This window comes from Magallana gigas, chromosome 2, assembly GCF_963853765.1.
Source record: "Magallana gigas chromosome 2, xbMagGiga1.1, whole genome shotgun sequence".
Lineage (NCBI taxonomy): Eukaryota > Metazoa > Mollusca > Bivalvia > Ostreida > Ostreidae > Magallana > Magallana gigas.
Genome location: NC_088854.1, coordinates 47,764,475 through 47,788,923, shown reverse-complemented (window position 1 = coordinate 47,788,923; position 24,449 = coordinate 47,764,475). Strand labels below are relative to the sequence as shown.

Genomic DNA, 24,449 nt, shown 5'->3' with positions numbered 1-24,449 from the left:
TTAACCCTGAAAATTGATACCCTTGAATATTAATAAAACCACAGTATCTTGTTATCTTGGTTTTGTTATAGTTACTTGCATCTTGAATTATTTCATATTTAAAACTCTCCTTTTTCTGAAGGTAGAAAATTTTGATGACCTCTTACATGGAGCTTCATTAACATTAACAATGGGCTATATGTTGCAGAGATAATCATATTTTACTCTGATTGAAAGAAAAAAAAAACAACACAAAACATTTTACAATAAATAAGTTAACATTTATTTCTATCTGTAACAGTGAACAATATATACAGACAAAGGTATCACAGGTGTGTTTAAATATTCATTTATTTACAACAAAGGGAAATAACTCTGGTGATCCCCATAGGGCTGGACGGATCCGATACATTGCACTAATAGAGCTACTGCTGAGAAGATGGTGCACTCTACTCAAATATTGGCTAATCTCAGTTTATACATTCATCAAAAACAGCAACACTTAATATGGCACTCAAACTGTCACTGCATCATACATTTACATTGCACAATTGATTTTCTGTTGTACTGGGTGGGACTTCGAAAGTTTTTGTTCCAACGCAGTGGTGTAGTTAATGGAAATATGAACAGATGTATTGATTTAGTATCCTTATTAAATTCACAAAACAAAACGGATTGCTTAAACCTACCCAATTGCTAGGCACCTTATGATTATTAAATATTTGAACTACACGAGAGATGCTTCTTCGATTAAAAATCAAATGAAAAAGACATTGTTTAGAAACCAGAAGGGGTATGTGTAACTGTAGATTTCAATGAAATAAATTAACAATGCAAATTCAGGGAAAGCGAGAAGCATTCCAGTCAATTTTTGAAGTTCCGAAACAGAGGAAAAGGCATGTGTTAAGGCAACATTAATTTAAAGTTCCCTAGATAAAGTTGTTTGTCCAAGCTGATTGTGTCTGATAATTATGAAATGACAGGTGCTCCTACATCAAGAGCGAGGCCTCCTGCATTGTATGCACATGATGAATCACGTCAACATGCAGTTCTGATAATGCATTACAATACTTCAGTGTCTTCATTCTTACAATAACATCTCACACAGATTAAGTGGGTGCATGTTCCAACTTAGACAAGTTAATGGGCATACCCCACAAATTGATTAAGAACATGCACTGCCTAAGTGGCCTCCAGGTGTTGCATAACTTACTTGGTCTTCTTGCTCAATTTGTGCTTTTTGCGTCTGCCGTGAAAGGAAAAAAGACCATACACAAAATTATTCATCACTCAATCAACGAAGTACAATGAAACGATACTAAGATAAAGTAGGGCTGATACAAGCTTGAATTCCAGATATACCAAAAGCAGATACACATGCCATAGATTACTGCTGTAATGTAATGCTTCTTTACTTTTATAAGATTTATAAAAATACATACCAATATTTCATGATATTTAAGAAATCTGCATATAAAAATACATTTAATGTTGCAAGCCAGTAGAGGAAGCTTATTGAGATCATGCGCATTTACACAAAGTTCTTTTTTTTACCTGAACATGCTTTTTACTTGCGGCTGTGAAAATCACACAAGAATTAAGTTAGTGAACATAGTGAAGACAATTCTCATGTTATACACATACACTCTCTCAATGGACAAAAGATTTAGCACAAAATGACAAGTCTCTCAAAAACAAAGATGTATTTGTACATATAAAACAGTGAGACAGCAGACATATGAAACATTGAAATGGTGATGGTTGCTGAACATGTACTCCAATAGCACCAGTGACACAGGTAGAAATATCATAATACTGACTAGTTACAACTATTGCAAAAAAATCCATTTTAGTGTGTCTGACAGTGTTATATACATAGAAACATATAAACAAGAAAAAAAACATTCTGTTACCGAGACAAGAACTTTAGTTTTTGAATAAAGACCTCTTGAGAGGCATTGAGACAAATACAAAAACATAAACATTTACATACAAACTTAAAATAACCGTGAAATATTGCAATGCTCATGCAAATTAAGCATAAATTGAACGTGATTTCCTTTGTGAGACAACCACATGAAACTCAATCATCCAACACATAGATATTCACCTGAAGGGTGCTGGATGTTTTACCACTTTGACGTGCTCCGGCACCGTGACCTTGTCCTTCCTCTGTGCCGGCTCTCTCTTTGCGGCATCCTTGTACAGTCTGGCTCCCACCGCGACCCCATTGGGCCGTGGTATGCGGCGTCCTTGGATGGGGCTGTGGATATAGTTGTGGATGGGACTGGAGGCATGGGGGGCTGATATAGCACTGCGTGGGGGCAGTCTCTGGTCCTGTCTCCTAAGGCGTCGACTCAGCAGCTTCTCGGACTTGTGGCCGTTGACCAGGCTGTCCTCATCCTCATTATCGTGGCCCTCGTGGTTCTTGTTCCTCTTCTTCCCACTCAGCAATCCTTTAGCTTGAGCTCTGGCAAGAACATCTTTGGCTGCTTCTTTGGAATCCTCAGGCTGTTCATAAAAATTATTGCATTTTTTGCATTACAATTCATTTGTGAAATTTTATATACCAGTTTGTTAAATATTTCAAAAGCAGGATTTATTCCAAAACCAATCTAATTAAAATTCAGAACGTCTAATTTTAATTAGATTGTTCCAAAACAGTACTCTAATTACAACATACCTCTCTTGTTACAACAGCAATAAAACATCCACTGGTTTTCTCTGTTGGTCGAAATTTTATAAACTTTCCATGAATTCCTATGTTATTGTCTATAGCTTCACTAGAGAAAGGGATGACAGGGGGAGCTACTCTGTAGGGGTACCTCCTCTGCTGTACCAGGTTAGTGTACTCCACGGCCTTCGAAACCACATTCTCATTCTCCACCTCATGGATTGACCGTGTGGTGTACACAACCGCCTGCACCTTGGTAACTGCAAGAATTAATTCTGGTTAGGACAACATGCAATTCCAAGATTATATTCAGAAATACATTCAGTGTTGGATGTAGACTACCTACATTTGAGGGCATGCTTCAGGAGTTCTGTGTGTTTTGCTGTGAGATCACTAAGTTTGCTCATGTCTGTTTCTCCTATGGACAAATCCTTTAATATTTTCATATCTAGAAGAAAAAATATGGGAATAAATGATTTTTCACCTGATTAATAGTTCTAATACAAGAAATTCATCATACAAGAAATATGAATTTTTCCTTTTGAGGTTAGTGTGTATTTTTTCATTCAATGTGCCCACCTTCGCCCTCATTGACAATGAAGTCTATAGGGTTGGCCACCCCTGACTTGCTACAGTCGGCTGTAATGAGGATGACCTTTGCATTCTTGAATCGATTGTCATCCGGTTCTACATCCAGGAAGTTTTCAGACATCAATTTCACACCTACAATTAACATACAACATCTGATTTACTAGTATTGAAAAATCAATCATATTTGGAAAGTTTTTGATAAATACATGTATGGTTCAAACCTACAACATTAACATTACCACATCCGATTTATTAAATAGATATGTATATATATATGAAATATAGTAGATCTTTGACACCCATTTTACACCTACAGCATCAGAAAATTGACCATATTCAGTAAGTTTTTATAAATCAATTTCACACCTAAAATTAACATACAGCATCGGATTTACCGCGTAATAAAAAATCAATCGATCATGCTCAGATATTTGTGCCATATTGTATTGCGCTTTGGTGACTTTCATCAGTAAACAAATACCCCAGCACAATATTGAATGTAGGCCATTCTAGATTTTATACATAATTATTGGAACAGCATGTTGGAGATAACAATTCAACTTAGAGTACAATATAACTCCAGCCTGTGTCTTGTTCTCCGCTATTTGCTAGTTAGTTGACATGGAAGTGGTCCCATTATATTCGGTGGGAAATAAGTCTTGGCAAACAAATAATGCATTGCTAACAAATGAAATTTTTGTGTTGAATTTATTTAGATCTATTAGACGTATACACAAATGACTGACGATTTCCCAGTTGCTTTGCAGGTTTGTTGACACTGGCCAAACAAAAGCTAAATAATCTGCTTCTTCTACAAATTTCAATACTTCCAAAATCCTCTGCTTAAAAGGATAAAAAAGCTTCATCGAATTGTAATTCAGAGTTTTTTACTTAGAGTATAATACCTTTTACTGGGGCATTGAGCATGATTCAAACATTTACTCAAACTAGGAATAAATTTCTAAAATATTTTCATATAAAATTTATAATGAGTACCTTTCACGATTGTTAACACTATTTCAGATGGAAAATTGACATTGCATACACTCAGCATTTACAACAGTGAAGAACTTAGTGCACTTCAATGAGCAAATAAAAATTGATGAAACCGATTTATAGAGGGGGAATAAACCGATTCTGTCGATTCTGTCGTGAGTGTTGATCAGAAAATTACACATCTTCAATTCTCAACAGCTTGAAAGATAATTTATTGAAAACTCAAGTGCATTGTCAACAGTTGCATTAAAGAGGCCATTTCGAGGGTCAGGGCTAAAGACATGCATTGCTAAATATGGACAAACTATTACAGAAGCGTTTGATCTTAAGTGACTCCATAAGCATAGGAATAGAGTGGGAACCAAGCCAGATGACAATGGCAATTAACTCTTCTCCTGGTGTCTGTATTGACTCAACAAGGAGTGATATATATATGATTCCGCAGCTCAATACCAATCATTCAGTGTGCTTTTACATAATCAATCAGTTGCATTTTGTCTCTGTTGGCTAATAAACCTGACAATCAATTAGGACTGCTACCACTGATAAGGGTGGCGGGATGGAAGTCTTTGATTTGTTTTAGCCTCGTTTATCAACTCTTTTTCTGTGCTGACAGTATGGAGGACTGTCCATACTAACCCACTAATAGCACTACGTTTATAGCCATCATTACTGTAACCATACTAACACATTAATAACACTACATTTATGGGCCCCATTTTCTGGCTCCCATGACAAACATCAACTAATTAGGTAAACATTGTACATCAGTTATGCGGACACAGCTTAGACCCTGAAGAAATTTAAAGCTGAGGAAGTTCATCAATTATTTAACCAATTTCTTTGCTCTCATTTCATGCTGGCAACTCCACTAAACTTTCAGTTTGTTCAGAATGATTTTCCAATAAATCCTCTTTGAGATTTTTTTACTTTTTATATACCATTAATTTTTCATATTGGAATCAATTGCAAACTGTAAATTCAGAATTTAAAAAACATAAGAAGAAAATACCGGTATGCTTAAAATGTGAAAGGGGTTAGCATAATCTATTATAGAATATTATGTAAAAATATCAAAATATCAATATTTTCACACCAGAGGAATAAAATAAATATATATGGGTTGAGCATAAGTTCCTTATTTATCATTGATTAATTTTCAAGGGAATTTTTGACAGTGTATTGAAAACTTCAATGCAAATATCTGTACCAGTGCTGACACATACCAGTATAAACTTGCGCAAGTCAAAATGTTCTATAGGTAGCACTAACTGGTCAAAGAACTATACCTTTCACTCCAAGTTTCTCCATATTTTCTCTGACTTCTGCCTGGTTTCTAGCACCGAATGCCCAGATATGACTGCGGCTGTCCGCCTCCAGGAGACTGGCAATGTGTGCGGTGGTCATCCCTGAGCCCACATTGACATGGATGATGTCTGCGTCCTCTCCAACTAAGTACTTCACTGAGTGGGGGGCTATACTACTAGACTTGTCCTGCAAAAAAAAGAAAAAGATGTCATATGTTGAGAATAACTGATGCTTTTTAAACCATCAGGTTCCAGTTCTATAAACAAATCTTCCGTTGGGGTCACATACGCCATGCTTAGAATTTTCAAATATTGAAAATACCATGAATTTTTGTTAAAAGTAATCACTTCTGAATAAGACATGCCTGTGTAGGGTGTTTAAACTTCAATGCATACTTGGTTAATTTTACTTTTCAATCAGAATCAATCACAGGATTGTCATTAAAAAGCTTTGATTTGGAGACAATGTACCTGGAGAACTAATTTTCCTGCAGTAACAAGGTGATTTTTGACCAAGTCGTTGGCACACTCCGGGGAGAACATCAGGACATCGTGACACAGGGAGTCCACACAGAATCTCTTGCCTTCCAGGGCCTCCTCTGGACTGACCAATCGGAAGTGTTCATCCTTCAACGCATCCAACACCTCGGACATGCTGGAAAATGTTTAATGAAACAAATTACTATATATGTGTCTGGTGAAAAATACAAACAAGAAACAATTGTCCAGAAAACAAAAAAAAAAACCATCGAAGTTGCTTTACTGGAAGATACAGCATGTCTGGTGATTTTTGCGTTGATCTAATTTTTGCTTTTTTGCAAGCCCTTTTATATCGCAAATTATTGAATATGCAGAAATTATATTCTGTATTATCTTTATAAGATACTTTTAAATTGTAATAAGTGACTGATATAAATTAAAAATGCAACACATTGTCCCCTTTTTCGCAAATTTTGCGACACACAAAAACCCCAAGATATATGGTAATAATTCCCTCAATATCACTGGTACGTGCACAAAAATATTAATTAGGATTGATTGCACATTTAAACTAGAAGATTAAGCATCTATCTGTAGGTGTATAACAAAATTAAGGTACCAAAACTTGAGAGTATTTTTCTAGTGTCAAAAGGTTAAGCTTCTTATGTGTTCAAAGCATTAGAGGAAACTTGAGATTTCCATTTACCTATGCTAATTAACTTGAACCAAGACACTTTTCCTTAGTCAAATATTAGGAACATTTCTAAAGTAAAGAAATTATTAGAAAATATTGAAATTCTAAACTACTTCTGGAACTTATATAAACATGGTTAAAGTTTAAATGTAACATGAAACAAAAATTGTTTACAAAGAATTTATTTTTGGGCTGTTATTACTTCAGATATTTTCTTTCCATATTTCCAAAATCCATTTACCCTTTTGATGCAGCAACCTTTTAATGATTAATTCCATAACACTAATTGTTACAGATCATGTATTTGATTGCATTTACATGTACATGTAGATTAACAAAAAGTAACAGCAAAACAGTTTGGAAAACCAACATGCAGAGACATTAAAAAAAAACCCGAAATACTGGTAAATTATGTTATATTATTAATGAAAATTTACAACTTGGAGGGATTACAACTTTAAATTGATTTCAAGAATGCCATAAATAAGCCAACTCCCATGTTTTAACAAGGTTTTTTTGAGTGGGTGAGGAAACAGGGAGGGGATGAATCTGAGTTGCTTATTTGGACTTTCTGTGGTTGGTCTAGCTGTACATTGGGAGGGTAAGTGAGTGGTGTTGGGGGTGGTCTGATTGGACTTTCTGGAGTTAGTTCACCCATACCAAAAAAATAAAAATACAAAAAAGTATGCTTTTTTATGCTTTTAGTACATACTTTTTAAAAGAATTTTTTTGAAAAAGTACAGAAAAAGTATACTGCAGCCACATACTGGCAGGGGGTGGGGGAGCAGAGTGGAGGTGGGTCTGAGCTGCTTACTTGGACTTTCTGTGGTTAATCCAGCCATACACTGGCATGCTGGACCTGAGTTCCTCCTTACTCCTGACCGTGTCAGGGAGGAGATGGTCCAGAGAGGGGGCCTCGGCCTTGATTCTGCGCCGGGCTAAGGCCGCATTCAGGTGGGTCTTGCATTCTAAGATGGCTTGCTCTATTTCTAACAGGTCTGGAAGCACTGTTTCCCCTGGGAGGGCGTGTCTCTGTTGAAATTTACGGCCTTGAAAATCGCACAGCATCACCATAACAAGGCCACTGTCTTCCACAAACTGTAAACATTTAAAAAGATATCACAGGTTTACTGACTGTAAAATGAGATGTAAGCTTTCGAGTGGACGATGGACTGAAGAGCAGATAAAACATCAAAAGTGTACTTGTAAACCTTTTTATGTTATGAATAATTCCTAATCCTCTTATCTACCGAATTTCATTCCTAGAGGATATATCTATATGAATTATTGAAAAAAATAAATGTCCTGTCAACTTTTACGTACCAAGAAGGATTATGCAAAGATTATGCTAACTTCCATAAAATATTATCGAAAACATGCATGACAAATGCTGTTATTATTGAATACAGTCTGAAAACGGTTCAATGGCAGTTGGTGCCCAAAGGAGGGACCCCGTATCATTTCAACGATAACACAACCTTTCCGCAATAAATCAGTGATATTTCAGGGACATCTAATTGATCTCTTTTTTATATCAGTCAAATTATAATACGGCAAATATCTACAAAAGCGTAGCCATAAAAACAAGGTGTTCAATATCCCATTTTTCACTTGACATTTCAGCGAGCTGAGTTTTTGATTGGGATTGTTTTTTCATCTTTTTGCCGTTGCTGTTAGGGCTGCCCGGAGATATGAATGCTCCGGTCTTATCAACCAATGCTACCTGATCTAATAAAACTCTTCATTGATTTCAACTATTCATGTATTGTTATATTGATATTTTTCAAGCTCTTTGAATTTAATCTATCAACAATATTTTTTCCTCAGAATTGTGGTTTGAATTTCATTCCTGTAATTGAAGAAGCTTTGTATAGGGGAAAAGTCCCAATATGTACACAGTCTTTCATTAATTATTACAAAGTGGACATTTTTTTGGTGTTTGTTTTTGCCTTATTTTGCATCAGCAATGATCTTTATCTTGTATTGGAAAAACTATTTGTAAACACAAATACTCAAACAAGGGCTCGTTTATAGGACTCTCTATTTCAGAATCCACCCTTAAAAGCCAATCAATCCACTCAATTTCTAATGTCATTAATTTGTCAATAGTCTTGAAAGGCTAAAAACATTCAGACAAAAGAACCATGAATAACTGAAACATTATGGTTAAAATGGCTGATGAACTCATAGAAAATAGCCCATTACATCATACTTTGTTTAAAAGCCAAGTTCACTGGCCACAAACATCTCATATTGCTTGGTAATTTCTAGCTTTCATGTGTGAAATGAGTTTGTGCTTAAGCATTCATCCACAAACATCAGCCACAATGTAGTGTTTTAAGGACGAAATGAATAGAACAAGAATTTTGGGCCATTACAACAAGGGCAGTCTTCTCTATGAAATCAGTGATGGCCAAATGCACAAGTCATTTAATATATAGCAGGTCTGAGACAAAGAGGATATAGTGTTTACTTGTAGATGATGGTATAGTTGGTATACAACTAAATATTTGGTCCATGAGTCTGGGATATTCATATTTAATACCCCTCTCCCTAACACACACATACACTTTTTAAACAAACAAGACTTACCTCTGGATATGTGGCATAAAAGGCACAGTCTTGTAGAATTTCTTCAAATAACAGCTGGTCTGTAAAGTACAAACATGCATTTATTACATCAACTTTTCATTTCATTCAAATTAGAACACATACTGTCTGAGAAATTTTGGGATGTTGCAAAAGTTGTAAGTTTTTTCTGTTAAAATCAATGTCCCAATACCAGTTTATCTAAAACGTTAATTCTTCTTTTTTTTAAAGCTCAAATTAGTGTTCTGCAAAGGTTTTTTTTACAAATGTTTCTCAAAATCCCTTTTTTGAATGAAATTCATCAAAATTTATTAGTGCCATGATAACCTTTCTATGGCAAATAAACATGATGAAGGAAATAGAATGTTGTTAACCTCAAAGTGATATTGCCTTCAGTTTGAGGGATGTTGTTGGCCTTCATTACAAATCATAAATTTTCTGACTTATAAAATAAACATGACTATTGACTGAAGTTGATAAAATTCAAGCACTTGTTTTAGTCTGTGTCATATTATCAAAACCTCCGCTTCAAACCCTTGTAAAAGTCCAGTCAACTTGGTGACATAAGGGTTTATAATGATCAAAATGCTCGCCCCTCTCCGATATTTTAACAACTATAGGAATTTTTATTGAAGTTAATCAAGTTTGCAATATCTGTCAACAAAGGGCTTGCGCTGGGTCGCACACTCGTAAAGCTGGAGGGGATAAACTAGCCCCAGAGAGCAAGCAGGGGGACAAATATCTGGCTTCTGAACAATTTAAATATATGTTAGGTTGCAGATCGAGACACAGGTCTAAACATTGAGGGTGTGCAGGGCTTTATCTGGAGATACGGGGGCACCGCGATAAGTCCGTCCAAGTCTTTATTGTGACGCACACCTCATTTTTGTGAAAGTCCATTCTGTTTGTAAATAAACAATCTCCCTATTTTCAATTAAAAGTGACCACTCCATGATAAACAAACTTCCTGACATATTGTGTTTGTAGAACAGAATGGAATTGTTGGTTTATAGTGTCAGAGGAAGGTGTTCCATCCCATTACGTCACATGATAAGATTGAGGTGTTTTATTTGTTACCATAACAACCAGAGGTCTCCTCCTAATCAAATGAAAATTCTTTAGTTATTGTAAAAGGGAACTTTAATGAGTTTTCACAAATTTGACTAATAATTCCCTTCATTTTAAAAATTTAAATTAGATTTGATATGTAAAACTACTGTGAAGTTCTCTTTCAATACATGTACTACAATTGATTTATATTGTGTGCAGGATTAGTATATGCATAAAAAAGAAATGAATTTCTCATTAAATAATAAAAACCCAGAGATTTGCCTTTCATAGAGTTTGGGAGTGTTAATCTTCTCTGTTGATGAGAAAACAAGACACAAATTGTGATGGAAATCAATGAAGAAGGTGTGAAATATCTGTGGATACCAGCCTAATGAGCAAGCATGAACGATGTCGATTATTGATAATTATAAAGAGAGAAGACCATAAAAGACCACTAGCATTGTAGACTTGGATCCATTGTTATCAGCAACAATGAGTTCTACCTTTAACAGTCTCCAGAGACTTCACAAATATATGAGGTTCTTTGGTAAAAGGATGATCAAAAGAACGATTTTGCTTCTTTTGCAAGAACACACAAAGAAGCGCGGAACATTCCGATGCACCAGGCTATACTGTAAGATGTACAGTGCAGGAAACTACAAAATTCATGATGTTTTTATGAATATTTTAGATGATAGATGGTTAGATATGGTGGGTGATGCCCAACAAAAGATCTGTATGCATACATCATCCCTGTTTCTTAATATGACTGACACTGTTCCAGTTTCTTACACCCAGGTCATATACCCTAACATAAATCATTCATAGATTTTATAACACACTTCATTTAACAAACACTTATTTCCACATTATATGTATATAAGCACTTATGTCAATCTTTTCAATTAAATGTCAATCTCTGTTAGTGTCAAAGAAAACTTTTCAAACCCAACACAAATGGATTGTACTTACTGAGTATTATGAAATTTCTAACTTAAGGACATGGAGGATTTTAAAACAGGTGTGATGGTGATTATAGTAAATTCTTAGCTACCGTATTGTGACAACTTGCGAAAATCCAAAAATATACCAAAATTTATTCAATTCCAACCAAAATTTAACTATCAACACTATTAAGTCACCAAATTTATTTTTTTTAAATGATGAAATTGAAATAAATTACAGAATTAATCCCCGCAATTAAAAGCAAATATTGAAACACACATTGGTGCAAATAGAATTCGGGTTTCATTTCTGTCCATTTTTCATACGGCATGATAAGTTCTGTAATCAGCCTGAAGAAACAGAGTATGGTGGTCCACTTTCCGGTCAGATAATCTGTCTCATTGTTCAAAGACACTGATATATTGAAAGCCCCGCGTTTATTTGACAGCGGCCTAAACTTAATAAAGAGGGATTTGTATGTATCCTAATACGGTATTTGCTATCAGTCGCTTGATCCGTTAATTGTAATATAAGTTCAAGTGTGTATTTTGTTAGTAATCTGAGGGATACCAACTTTATACTCAAGCCTACCCGCGTGGGCAAAAAGGGGTTTTATTTGCTGTCAAAGATTAATTCTTATCCTCATTAATGCTGGGTATTAATTAATCAGTGGATGAGTAATTAAACACTCCCTATGAACTCAATCAACTTTCGCTTAGCTCGTCAGAATCAACCAGTTGTCATAGGAAATATATAAGCAAAGATAAATATGTTTTCATCTATGTATCTTAGATACCAACAAATGAGAAAAAAGCTTCATTGTCATTATCTATCAATACAAATTTCAGGATTTAAAAAAAAATCATAAATGGGCTCTTTTTTTCAATGACTACAAATATCTTTAAATAATTTTTTTTTAAACAAAAAATGCTGTAATCTTGTCTTTCAAGATTTGATTGAAAGTGAAAGATTGAGTTAGAAGAATACTTAAAATTAAATTTCCCTTACAACCAATAAATATTTTTCAATAAAGACGAATGATAATATCAACATGGAAATGTTCTGTACGTGTGAATTTAAAGCTTTAAAACATCATTAAATACAGACGCTGTGTTAATCATCTTTTAAATAAAAAAAGAGAGATTTACTTACATTTGAGGGTAGAAAAAGCCAGTTCAAAAGCCAGTCTTTTATCCTGGTCATTCACAAAGTGAAGCTGAGGGATTTCTTGTACTTTCTCTGCCAGGCCAGTCTTATTCTTCTTTCTAAGGTAAGGATTCTCCCTTTCCTCCAGACTTTCATGTTTCAGCGTAGAAAAGATTTTACTGGCATTAATGAAGATCTGATGACTGTAGAGGCAAGGTTCTTTGTAGAAATACTGAAATTTCACGTCCAAATCAGAGCCGTTCACCAAATGTCCCTCAGAAGCCATCTTTGTGCGCATATTTGCAGTCTCTCTCATCAGGTGTCTGTTGTAGTGAGAACTAGCTGGCCGACCCAGACCAGTGGGTGCGTGGGGCAGGAACGGTGAGTGTGCCCTGCTCTGCCCTGACACAGGTCTTCGTTGCAGTAACACAGATTCAGCGGTAGGCGGCATTGTGGTTATAATATTAAATAGCACAGGCAAAAATGTAACATCAACTAATTGATCACGGAGCAAAAGTTATCCAATCGTTTACCTGGTCAGGTATATATGGCAGGTAACAGGTGTCAATCAAACACTTTCAAAGGAGATTTAATACCAAGAGGCGGAAAACCCAATTGTTATCAAATTTATATATAGCAGCTCTAGAAACGGGATTCTGTTTTGACGTTTAATCTTTGTTTACCTGAAAGTAAAATAAATAGTATTATGTAAAGTTCTCTGAATCAGACAGCCCAGTGTATTGGTAAATATTGAATTTCCACTGGCTTCTTAGTACATACTCCATGAATGAAATAATGCCTTAATAGTGATTCACTTTAAATTTCCTGAGTAGGGATGACACGTTTTTATAAAATTGTCCGAGATCAGTAATCTTTCTATAATTGTTCTGAATACAAAGTTGTTTAGAAGGAAAACCAGTGACTCCTTTCGGGAGCTTTAATGACCGATTTTACAGATCAAGCTGAAAACAGGGGTTGGACAAATAAAATTAAAAGTCATCGATATAGCTGTACATACATGAATTTCGGAGCTTTGTGTGAATTGATGCTCTATTTATAGGTGTGTACAAAAACCTTTTAAGGAGGGTTAAAAAGGATGAAATGAAAACACTTAATAGGATGAATAAGTAAATTAAAATGGAACTCCGAAAGTTCAATGACGCATTTTCACAGAAGATTGCTTCAATTAAAATTGCGTATGGAATATACAATGTAGAATTCATAAAAATGCCAACAGCTGAACGAGATTCATAACAACTAATAAAAGGCAGATTTTTTTTTTATAGTTCTAAAACAGGAACAATAAATGAAATCAATATTTTCCATTATTGAATACTTATTTTTACCACAAACTCATCATGCTTTTTTCAGTGTTTTTTTAAGGGTAATATTTGTAAATATCAAAACAAGTAAATTAAAATCTCATTATCGTTTTTACATCATTAAATATTCGGAAATTTCGTAAGCAGTTTAAAGTATTTTTGCCTCATTCATATTTTTTTCTTCTACAAATTAAATCACAACTCAATTTGCTTTTATAGATTTTAAAAATATTTATAAATTCCATCATGTTTTTTACATATCTTTAATCATATCAATTTTTAAAAAATGAATATCATTACTCATAATTGCTGTCAATGTCATCTTTGAATCAGTTTAAACTTGGAACACAGTTATATATAAAGTTAAACAATTTATAAGAAAAAGCATGACAGTTATACTTACATCCAAATAATAAAACAAAAGTTTTCCTCCTGAAAATGTTGGTACATGTATAAGTAAGTATTCAAAGAAACTATTCTCTCTCTTTCAATCAATATGGTTCCTTTGCTTTGACAGCAGTTGGTCCGCTAACTCACAAGAAAATTAAATTAGGACCACACTCCTTTGCGTCAAGCAAACCTTTACAGACTTTGCAAACATTTACTATTAACAGAAACACTTTTAATGAATGGCAATTTCAGAAAGCCATTATGGCTTCATTAATATTCATGTGAGCATGCCTTTAAAAAGTGGTCAAGTGCTTTTTTCTTGACTTAATTTACACAAATTCTATTGGAGGCTGAAATATCTATCTTTAGCTCAAAAATACAGTATCACTAATCAATGTAAACTGAAAATAAATTATTTACCACTAGTATCTCTTACTTTTAAGAAATTATGGTCACACTGCACAGTTGCTCACATCCAGTGACAATCAAGTTGACTCTTATCCATACCCACAAGTCAAACTTTCTTGACAAAATAGACTGATATAAATTTGAGGCCTGGTCATGTACCCTCCCTTACTATCGGCGGTCATTCACTCTGCAAAGTAGTTGTTTGCAGTAGATTTAATCGGAGGCTAATCTTTCCTCCTATGTTTGCCCTCTGGGCCAATGGACTAGAGACCATCTTTTGTGATTTGAGACATAAGGGTGATTCACAAGACACTGTTTTTCTCCGGAACTAAGACTATTGTAATGTATGTAGTTACAGCATGACAGCTAACCTTAGAATAACAAGGGGATCCCCTCTTAATTCTTGTGGGTTTTAAAGTCTGACATTTATTTATTCACAAGACTAAAGTTTCCTCTTAGAGTTTTGTTGATGAGGAAAAACCTCAGAGTGTAAATCATGCTCTAATATGATTAGTTATGGTATCCATAAATTAAAACATGTTTCACCAAGTATTCCTATACATAGTGAATTCTTATAATCTTCATTTGTTACACTAGTATACCCAAACCCAGCTCTATAACTCTTAAAATTTCGATAGGGAATCAATTTGTAAACTTAAGTCTTAATTGTTGAAAAGAGGAAGTTAAATAATGCTTAGTGCAGAGAAACTGAAGATAAAAAATTTAAAAAGTTTAACTTTTAAACTCATTTCAATACAGCAAAGTGAACACACATAAATGCATTCATAATAGCTGGGGAAAAAAAAGACAAGAAGGCTAATAAGAAATAATTCTTATATACACTCTTTAAAATTTCATTTCATGATCTAGGAGAGATTCAAGAGACAAGTATCAATCACATTTAACTATATTGTGTGTATTACTTTACATCAGGTCATATGCGGGTCTAGCGACCAAAATATTCATAGCAATTGCCACTGTAAAGATATGACAACTTATTAAAGAGATTGATGAAATGCATGCTTCTTACCCAGTGTCAGGGAAGTTAAAACATCCAAACAAAACCCTTAATAGGTCGTGGAATTGAACAGTCAGGTGAATGCACTGTATTTGATTAACTTACATATGACCTTGGACTGACCTTGACATAAGAGAGTTTTCCTGACGTGCCCATGGTGCTTATGAAATTTGAAATTCTGATGTTGGTGATCTCGTGTTCTTGCAGTGTCAAGATCACTTATGTCTACAAAAACTTGAAATTTAATACATGTATTGATAAACGACTGAAAGTCACAATGATTTGATATTAGTCCAAAATGGTATATACCTATTAAGGGGACTTGGTGCTCATTGCTCACACTGAAAAAATATGATAGTTGTAGTTCATTTAAATATTGTTTGGTTTTTTTTTGAAAGAATATAAATTTTCTTGAGCAGACTCAGATAAAGCTTGTTTATGATGTTGAGAGGGTGCGGTTGTATAAACTTTGACTTAGGTCATGGACAATCAAACAAACTAATAGAAAGTCAAAACTATCAAGTATCTAACAGGATAAACTGAAAATGTTGGGGGATTAAAAGTAAGTAGCTACTCCATGATTAGATGTTGCTATCACCACCTCCTGTCTTATTTTTGTGTTTACATTTGTCTGATGGAAGAGGAGGGGACGGGGTTTTCACTATAAATCTGACCATTTTTTGGCCAAATTACTGGAGGCATGAGAATATTAATTTCCTAAAACATCTGCAACAGATGAAGTATGTTTCTCTGAATCTCTGATACTATTATAAGTATACCCTAATACTCTAACAAATAACATCAATGGACAAAATGACCTGTTATAACATGCTATCAAATAAAAACTTTGCATTGTTACTGTAATAAGTATCCGGAGTATTTTGTGATACACTCACAACAGTAAAACTCATTTAGTACAAACATGGGTATAGTGAAATTTCGAATATAGCAAATTTTTTTGAGTCCCCAGTAAAATTCTTAACAAATCTTTGCAAGATTTTATGGTTATATCAAATTCAGATATAACAAATTTACGGATATATTGAACTGGGTTTGAGTTTCCTAGAGGTGAAAAATAACGAAATTTAACACTTTTATAACGAATTTCTTTACAATTTAAAAAGTTTGCAGTGCCATTTAACATGATAGTTTGAATGATTTTATTTTCAGATAAATTCTTCAACTCACAATCCAATTATCAAAGGTATCAAAGGAATGTATTTTTATTTTAAGCCTCAATTAGCCAAAATTTTAGTCTGTTGTTAACATGTATATAGTGAATTCACTATAGTTCTTATTACGAATTCGTTATACGGATATAACAAATTACGGATATAACGTAGTAAATTCATCAGTCCCTAGAACTTCGCTATAATCGTATTTTACTATATACATATACATGTATTATAAAAATGATTAACTGAAACTTTAAAACTGTCTAAATCCACGCCGGGGTAACATCATCACTCAGTTAATGAGGTCAACCCCTTAACAGAAGAAGATGAAGAGGAACTGAAATGAAACATATTCACCTTAACTACATGTCCTGATATTTGTGTTTCATAAACTTTTTTGAAAAATTAATACACAATTATGAAAATGTGTTACCACATATAGATAAATATAATAATAGAAAGGGTTAAGACACTCAAACTATGATAATTTGTTCCCTTTTCCCTTTCCTAAAATGGGAGGGTGGGGTTGTATGAAATATTATTTACAAGGTAAGTCAATTAAAGGTTTTACACTTGATCTGCAATGGGTAATCTAAAATATTTATCGCCCTAATTAACATATTAAACATATGAAAACCTATTAATACCAATAATTAACTCTGTTAATAATTTATGCTGATATTCATTTGTTCAATAAGAAAAAATGAAGAAATATTAACTATATAATAAAACAATAATAATAATTCAAAATTATTAATGTATTCCAAAATGGTTTGCTTATTTGAACACAAAGATATTATTTGAATATCATATAAAAGAGGTTTACCATGTACATGTACTTCATAAAATACATGTATTTTTGGCTTTCTACTAACAATTTTTTTTGACAATATCAATATACATGTAGATCGAATGCTGTAGAAAAAGTTATCCCCAAATGATCTACGGTATTACAAAATCTATTACATGCATATATGTTTTTAAATTTAGTTGAGAATGCCGATAAATTTTCATTGGAGACTCTAATGTATTATACCGGTATACGCTAATAAATTCTTGCAGTAGAAATGACAATCATTAACATATATATGCATTTAGATGTGTCTCCTGTACTTAAAAATTCCCATCAAAAGTACCGGTACTCATTGACAAAGTGAAAGAGATAGTTTGAATTTTTGATTTTATTCATATTGAAAAGTTTTTGAGACAGTTTTATTTCCTATTTTTGATTCTATATTAGATAATCTGTGTATTTTAAATACAAGTTAATAAAAGTATTTCATGCTCATAAACCGTTAAATGTAGACCATAAAAATATGAACTCAGCTTAACCAATTTATTGAATAACCTACGAATATGTATAATATGTTAGGTATAGGAAAAAATAATCAAACTACCGATAATTAAATTCCATTACAGGTACAAATTTAATGAATATGTAATTAAATAGAATATACATTATACATTGCAGACTTATATACATGTAATGTTATTGTCAATCTTAAAAAAAAGTTTTACCTAAAATTGAATGAATTAGGACTATGAATTAAAATAGTTTTTATTCTAAAATATTTTAGAAAGAATTTTGTTAATTTCAATTAAATATACTTCTCCTTTACGAGAGATAAAAAGATGAAAAATTTGGCCATTTGGCCCCTTAAAGTGAGGGCAAAATTTTGGCATATATGTAAACATGTAGTTGCTAGACGGGATGATAAACATGATGATTGATCATTCATGAGCTATACATAGGCTTCGTAAAGATATTAGAACCTTCTTAGCCTCTTCTATCATAGGATCAGCCTCTTTCTCTAAATTAAAATCAAATGAAAGATTTTGTAATTTTGAACCATGTTTGTTCTGCAGAACATGTTTGAACAAAACACTATTGAGAAAGAGTGAAAAAATAAGCGAACCGTATAAGAAACTATGATTTCGATAAGATTTTCAAACCCAGCTGAACTTCCACTATTTTAAGAAGTTTCAAATGATCTCACAAATTCAATATGCAACAATCCCTAAAATATTAAGCTTTATAATCAACAATCGTTTCTCAATCTTTGACTAAATGACATATGAAAATTAAAATGTGATTGTCAGGAAACAGCCCTGAAGTGATGAGATTAAAAAGAAATGAAATCAGTATTGAATCATTATCAGTCAGATCAGCATGCACAAAAATGGTTGGAGAAAATGATAAGGGGGGGGGGGGGGGTTGTTACCATGAAAGGCAAGAGCTCCATAGGATAATAAGGGGAACTAACTCCCATAGGCCCAACCCGAGAGACAGGTTGTCAGCCTATAGTCCTTAGGCTTATAAATTGACCTCTAAGTTGAATATGCATAGAGCTATATTACTCGAAGGCAATTAAGTTTCACAATTTATTCATTTAAAGCGATTCAGATTTACTATTGTGTTATCAACAATAATCAAATAAGACAAAATCAAATAGAAATTATATGTTCATGATAATCACTCAAAAAGTAGGACAACTCAGTACAATTTTAATGACTTATTAGGGATAATTAGCAGAGCAGATTGTAAAACTAGTACGGCATGTGTATAAACTCACATGTTACACTATTGCAGTATTGTATAAGTTAAACATTAATAGTGACATGTGTGCTTTTGCTTAGATATAGAGTGCATTGTAATATGTTTATAATTATGTAAATATGTTATATAATACCAATCTTTATAATTCATATGAATTTTGGCAAATAAACAATACAATGCAGATATGTCTTCCATTTGAAATGGTAGACCCTCATAATAAGAGTAATCGCCCTGGCCAGCACTTTTGGTAGAAGGATAAATTTTGTCTTTACAATCAATAGAAGGTCCTCCAATGGAACAGATGACCTAAATAATATAAGAGATAACATTTCTGCAACCTGACACGTACAACAGTCTGCAATTCGTGGGCTTGCCGTATGATTTCAAGCTATTTCTATATTTCATTATCAGGAACAAGATTAGGATCTTATTAAGCACTGCTTTGTATAAACGTCAGACACATCAAATCAAGGTAAGTTATGTAAATAACTACATTTATAACTAAAACAAGGAATCGTTCTTTGAGTTTTGTGAGGTAATAATTTTGGTTGGGGCGTGATCAAATCCAATAAGGCCTGAAGGGCCAAAGATAGATTTGATCACCCCCTGGCCGAAATCATCACCACTCATAATATTCATGCACAAGAATGCTACCTTATACTTACATTTATATATTTTTTAGCAGTTGTACGATTAAAATTAGAATATTAAGTATGCAAACCCTGCTTGCACTCTAACAATGCATCATTTGAATTTATTGAACTGTATACTACAAAATTGATACATGTATGTATATAGTGTTATCACAGGCAAAGACATTCTTATGAAATTTTAAAATATTAATTAATCCATGCCAAAAAATTGTCATGCATTTTTACATATGAAGACATTAATAGAAAGAAATTTTGGTATGAACTAGCATTCAATTATAACTTACAGATAAAGGACTATGTGCAGTATGGTAAAATATCTGCCCCCAATTTTTAACTAATTTTTAAATAGTATCGTATAAAAATCAAATCTTCAAAAATCACTGTACAGAGGATGCCTATCACTATAGTCTTGATTTTAGTCATCATTGCTCATTCGCTGTGTATTCATGACGTCATCCAAATTACATAATTCCCGCAAATTTGCAAACAAATGAAAATATTCTCGTTTTTGCTTTATATTTTGCATTCGGAAATATAGAGCTCAGGTCTGCTCAAGTACGATTTTAACACACATTTTTCTTCAGATAATTATACACATTATACTAAAAAATGGTACTTGAGCAAGCCTGCGCTATATGTTTCCCAGTCGAAATACCATTGGAAAACACCCACATTTTGCTACAAAACATCAATTTATCAAAGTAAGGCAATCTTCATGACGTCATTTCTACATTATGACGTCACTGTGGTGATTATCTTTTGCACCCTTATTTTCGATATGATTCTAAATATCTTCCACCTTATTTTTAAAGCTCGTTATAAAACTTCAATTTTGGGGGCAAAAAATGCATAAAACCGCACATAGTCCTTTGGAGAAATAAATCATATTATTTATAATTAAACCATAGAATGATTAATTATGCAAAATAATAATTTTAGATGGCATTATCCCAGCCAGTTTTTCGAAATACTGTACAAGATGAATCAGTCATTGCTCAGCACTATTTGGTGTGTGGCACTGAAGACTGTGAGGGGAACTGCCAGTTTTACTGCAATGACTGTCACCAACCGATGTGTGAACAATGCCAGGACAAACATCAAAAGAGTCCAGATACCAAGAACCATGAAATGGTCCCTTACCAACAACGCAAGGTACAACTTCCTGTGGAGAAATGCGAGGATCATCCGACAAAGGATGTAGACATAATCTGTGAGGACTGCCAAGTTCCAGTATGTTCCAGATGTGTAATACAAGACCATCAAAACCATGCTCTTAATGATTTAGAGACAATTTATTCAGAGAAATTCATGCTCTATCTTGAAAAAATCTATAAAATTCAACAGTATTTGATTCCAAATTCACAAGATAAGCAGAGAGATATAAAGGAAAATGCAAAAGATGTGAAAGAAATAATGGATGATATAAGAAAATCCATGAAGACAGAAACAGAATCTTTAAAATGTCTACTGGAAACAGTGTTGTCAGATAATATAGAACAAGTCAATAAAATGGAAGTGTCAATGATGGAAGAACTTCAGAGTCAAGACAAAACTTATGAAGATTACATTTCTTATCTTAAGAATCTTGTCAAAGAGGTCACTGGCTACATGTCCACTACTAAACTCAGAAACAATCCTTTCATTTTCTTACTTCCTAATCACCTTAATATTCGACCCATACCAGAGACCACCAAACCAGTCCCTCCAATATTTACTGCTGGACAATTCAGCAAGGAGGATGTAACAAAGTTAATGGGTAGTGTTGCTGACACAAAACCAGAGACCAGTGGAACAAATCTCATGAAGAAATGTTTTAAAATACTAAGATATTCATTTTATTCATATCTGTTTTTAATGGTACTAATTTTATCTTTACTCTTTATTGACGAAATCCCTTGGGAGGAAGAAACATTGTCTTCTTTTATCACCAAGGAAAGGGAGTACATAGTAAGAGGTGTTGAAGAATCATATCATATGTCATTAGGTAAATCAGGCAGACTCTGGGTCAGTGATAATCAAGGTAATCTTGTTCAAACAGACAGACAAGGAAATCTGCTACAGAAAATACAAACAAGAGGTGAATATGGTTACCACACAGTAACACAGGACGGGGATCTGCTCTATACAGACAAATATAAAAAAGTCATCTATTGGATAACATCAGATAATACAATCAATGAATTCATTAAAACAGGAGACTGGGAACCAATCAGCATACACTCCTCCCATATCAATGGAGACATACTGGTGGGGATGAGAAGGGGTTTTGAGGCCAAAGTCACCAGGTATGACAAAACAGGGATAGAAATACAGAACATACAGTGGGACAGCAAAGGACAGGAACTGTATAGCAATCCCCTATACATCACAGAAAACATCAATGGTGATATCTGTACATCAGATGATAAAAAATCTGTAGTGGTGGTGAACAAATCAGGACAATACAGGTTCTCCTTCAGAGATCCGGGGTCAGGGTTTCTTCCCTATGGCATAGAGACTACTCCCAAAGGTTACATTATGATGTGTGATACTTATGGAAACAAAGTTCGTGGCCTGGATCAGGACGGACAGCTCTTGTCTCTGCCACTCATACACCATCAAGGTAGAATGGTTCCCGTCAGTGTGTGTTTGGATGAAAGGCGTTTTACCGGTAATCTTTTTGTGGGACGAAGAAGCACCAACACAATGACAGTGTACAGCGTACGGTAACCCAACTTTTATTTGCGAGCGAGAAATTTTCACGAGTTTTGGGAGAGTCACCTCTTCCCAAATATATATCGCCACATTCATTCTCTGGTAAATAATTTTCCACATGGCCCACATCTAGCTTGCAAAAATGGTAGCTGCGAGCCAGTATATCTTCTGATCAGTAAATCGTAGTTGCAAATAAAAGTTGGTTTACAGTACCGTGGTACTCTGTAAATTACTCTATGTATTTAATACATAGAGTACTAAGGACAAGCTACATTTTCTCTATCTTCAATAATGACACTGAAATAAGCACATTACATGCAGCAATTTGAGTTTTGTTTTGTGCAAGTATAAAGACTATTTATAAATCAAACAAATAGGCTTTAGAATTATGTACATTCTTACTTCTCTCAGATAAGAGAGTTTCGGGGTATATACATACCTTCATATTTCAACACACAACCAAATGTTTACAAATTTCAACAACTATTTAACACTAATAATAAAAAAATGTTGATTAATCTGTGTAAATTGATTTAAGTTATAACTGAGAAAGTTAGCTCTCTAGGTTAACTACACATCATCTTTTTTTTTCACTTTTGCATTGTCACTCTCCAATGCATGCAATGTGTTATACGTATTATTGTTCATTGGATTCTTCTATATAAAACTGTAATTTATGCAGTTAAAAGAATAAAGAAATTGTCATTGTCTTAGCAGTATTATTATTGTACACAATAATTGATTTATCAATCCTATACAATGTAAAATTATCTAGAGTCATCAATTATATATGCAAGATAAACATGTGTCCAGTATAACTTACATGTTTCTTTAACTTTTTTAAATGTGTAGATTTTGTTTACACATTAGGTTAGAACAAACAAAATTAAACTAATTTAAACACGTGACATAAATATTATAAAGCTTATTTAAAAAGGAAATAAATGTGAATACATTCAAACCGTCTTGTGTAACCAATGACGATTAGGAAATTCGGGCGATCTACGGCCTAATAAAAATTTCAATAAAGATATCTTTTTCTATAAATAAACCGAAAGTGAAATAATTTTTTAGAGAAAAGGCTTATTCAGCATCAAGTACTCACTCGAAATGTAAGATTCTATTCCCAACTTTGATTAGCTGGGGGAAAATCTAGTTTGGAAATCTTCTACTTCGATGAACGCATCCAAATCAGGCCGCCAGTCATAGTATAATAATGTGACGTCACAGTGGATAATAACGTTACTCTGTCTTATCCGCTCCCATCCGGTGTTGCTGCAAATATCACTACAAAGGACAACGGGAAACGGTACATTGATCTAACGGTATTTTAAGTATATTTAAAAATATACAAATCGTACATGATACCTCAAAATAAAGTTGAATAATATCTATACTCTGATATATATGAGTAGCTTTGGTGATTCATTCGGGTTATGAAGGTAGCGACATTGCAGAAAAAATACATAACCCGCGTTAGCGGGTTATGTAAACTTTTTCTGCATTGATCGCTACCTTCATAACCCGAATGAATCATCAAAGAAAGCATTTTATTGTTTATATTAACATCTTTCTTTTAGCTAATTGATAAATTGATTATGAAAAGTAAGTAAAATTCACTAAATTACTGTCAATGTACGTGAGTACGTTAGTTAAAGAAACAGCCAAATCGCCTCCTGTGAGACTTTGAGTCTGACATCGTCATAATTATTTCGTGCAGTCCGTGATTTTTTCTAGGTCGCTGTAGGTTTGGACCAATCGATAAACAGGGCGTGTCTATA

At 33.7% G+C, this 24,449-nt stretch overlaps 1 protein-coding gene across 5 annotated transcripts; it reads right to left on the bottom strand.

Annotated features, from left to right (window-relative positions):
* Positions 1 to 238: 238 nt before the first annotated feature.
* On the bottom strand, positions 239 to 23,795 carry LOC105329864 (putative methyltransferase NSUN7). Of its 5 annotated transcripts, XM_066076924.1 has the most exons (12): positions 14,600 to 14,775; positions 12,458 to 13,134; positions 9,314 to 9,372; positions 7,536 to 7,819; positions 6,019 to 6,202; positions 5,530 to 5,734; positions 3,233 to 3,376; positions 3,000 to 3,101; positions 2,663 to 2,913; positions 2,090 to 2,490; positions 1,534 to 1,556; positions 239 to 1,225 (listed from the first exon to the last, which is right to left on the bottom strand). In XM_066076924.1, the coding sequence occupies exons 2-11, from the start codon at positions 12,900 to 12,902 to the stop codon at positions 1,547 to 1,549; spliced, it is 2,085 nt and encodes a 694-aa protein (XP_065932996.1). In that variant the 5' UTR covers positions 12,903 to 13,134; positions 14,600 to 14,775; the 3' UTR covers positions 239 to 1,225; positions 1,534 to 1,546. The 5 variants fall into 5 exon arrangements, with proteins under 5 accessions (XP_065932996.1, XP_034300895.2, XP_065932993.1 ...); XM_034445004.2 differs by lacking the exons at positions 1,534 to 1,556; positions 14,600 to 14,775 and adding an exon at positions 23,774 to 23,795; XM_066076921.1 differs by lacking the exon at positions 1,534 to 1,556 and having other exon boundaries at positions 14,600 to 14,777.
* Positions 23,796 to 24,449: the final 654 nt, after the last annotated feature.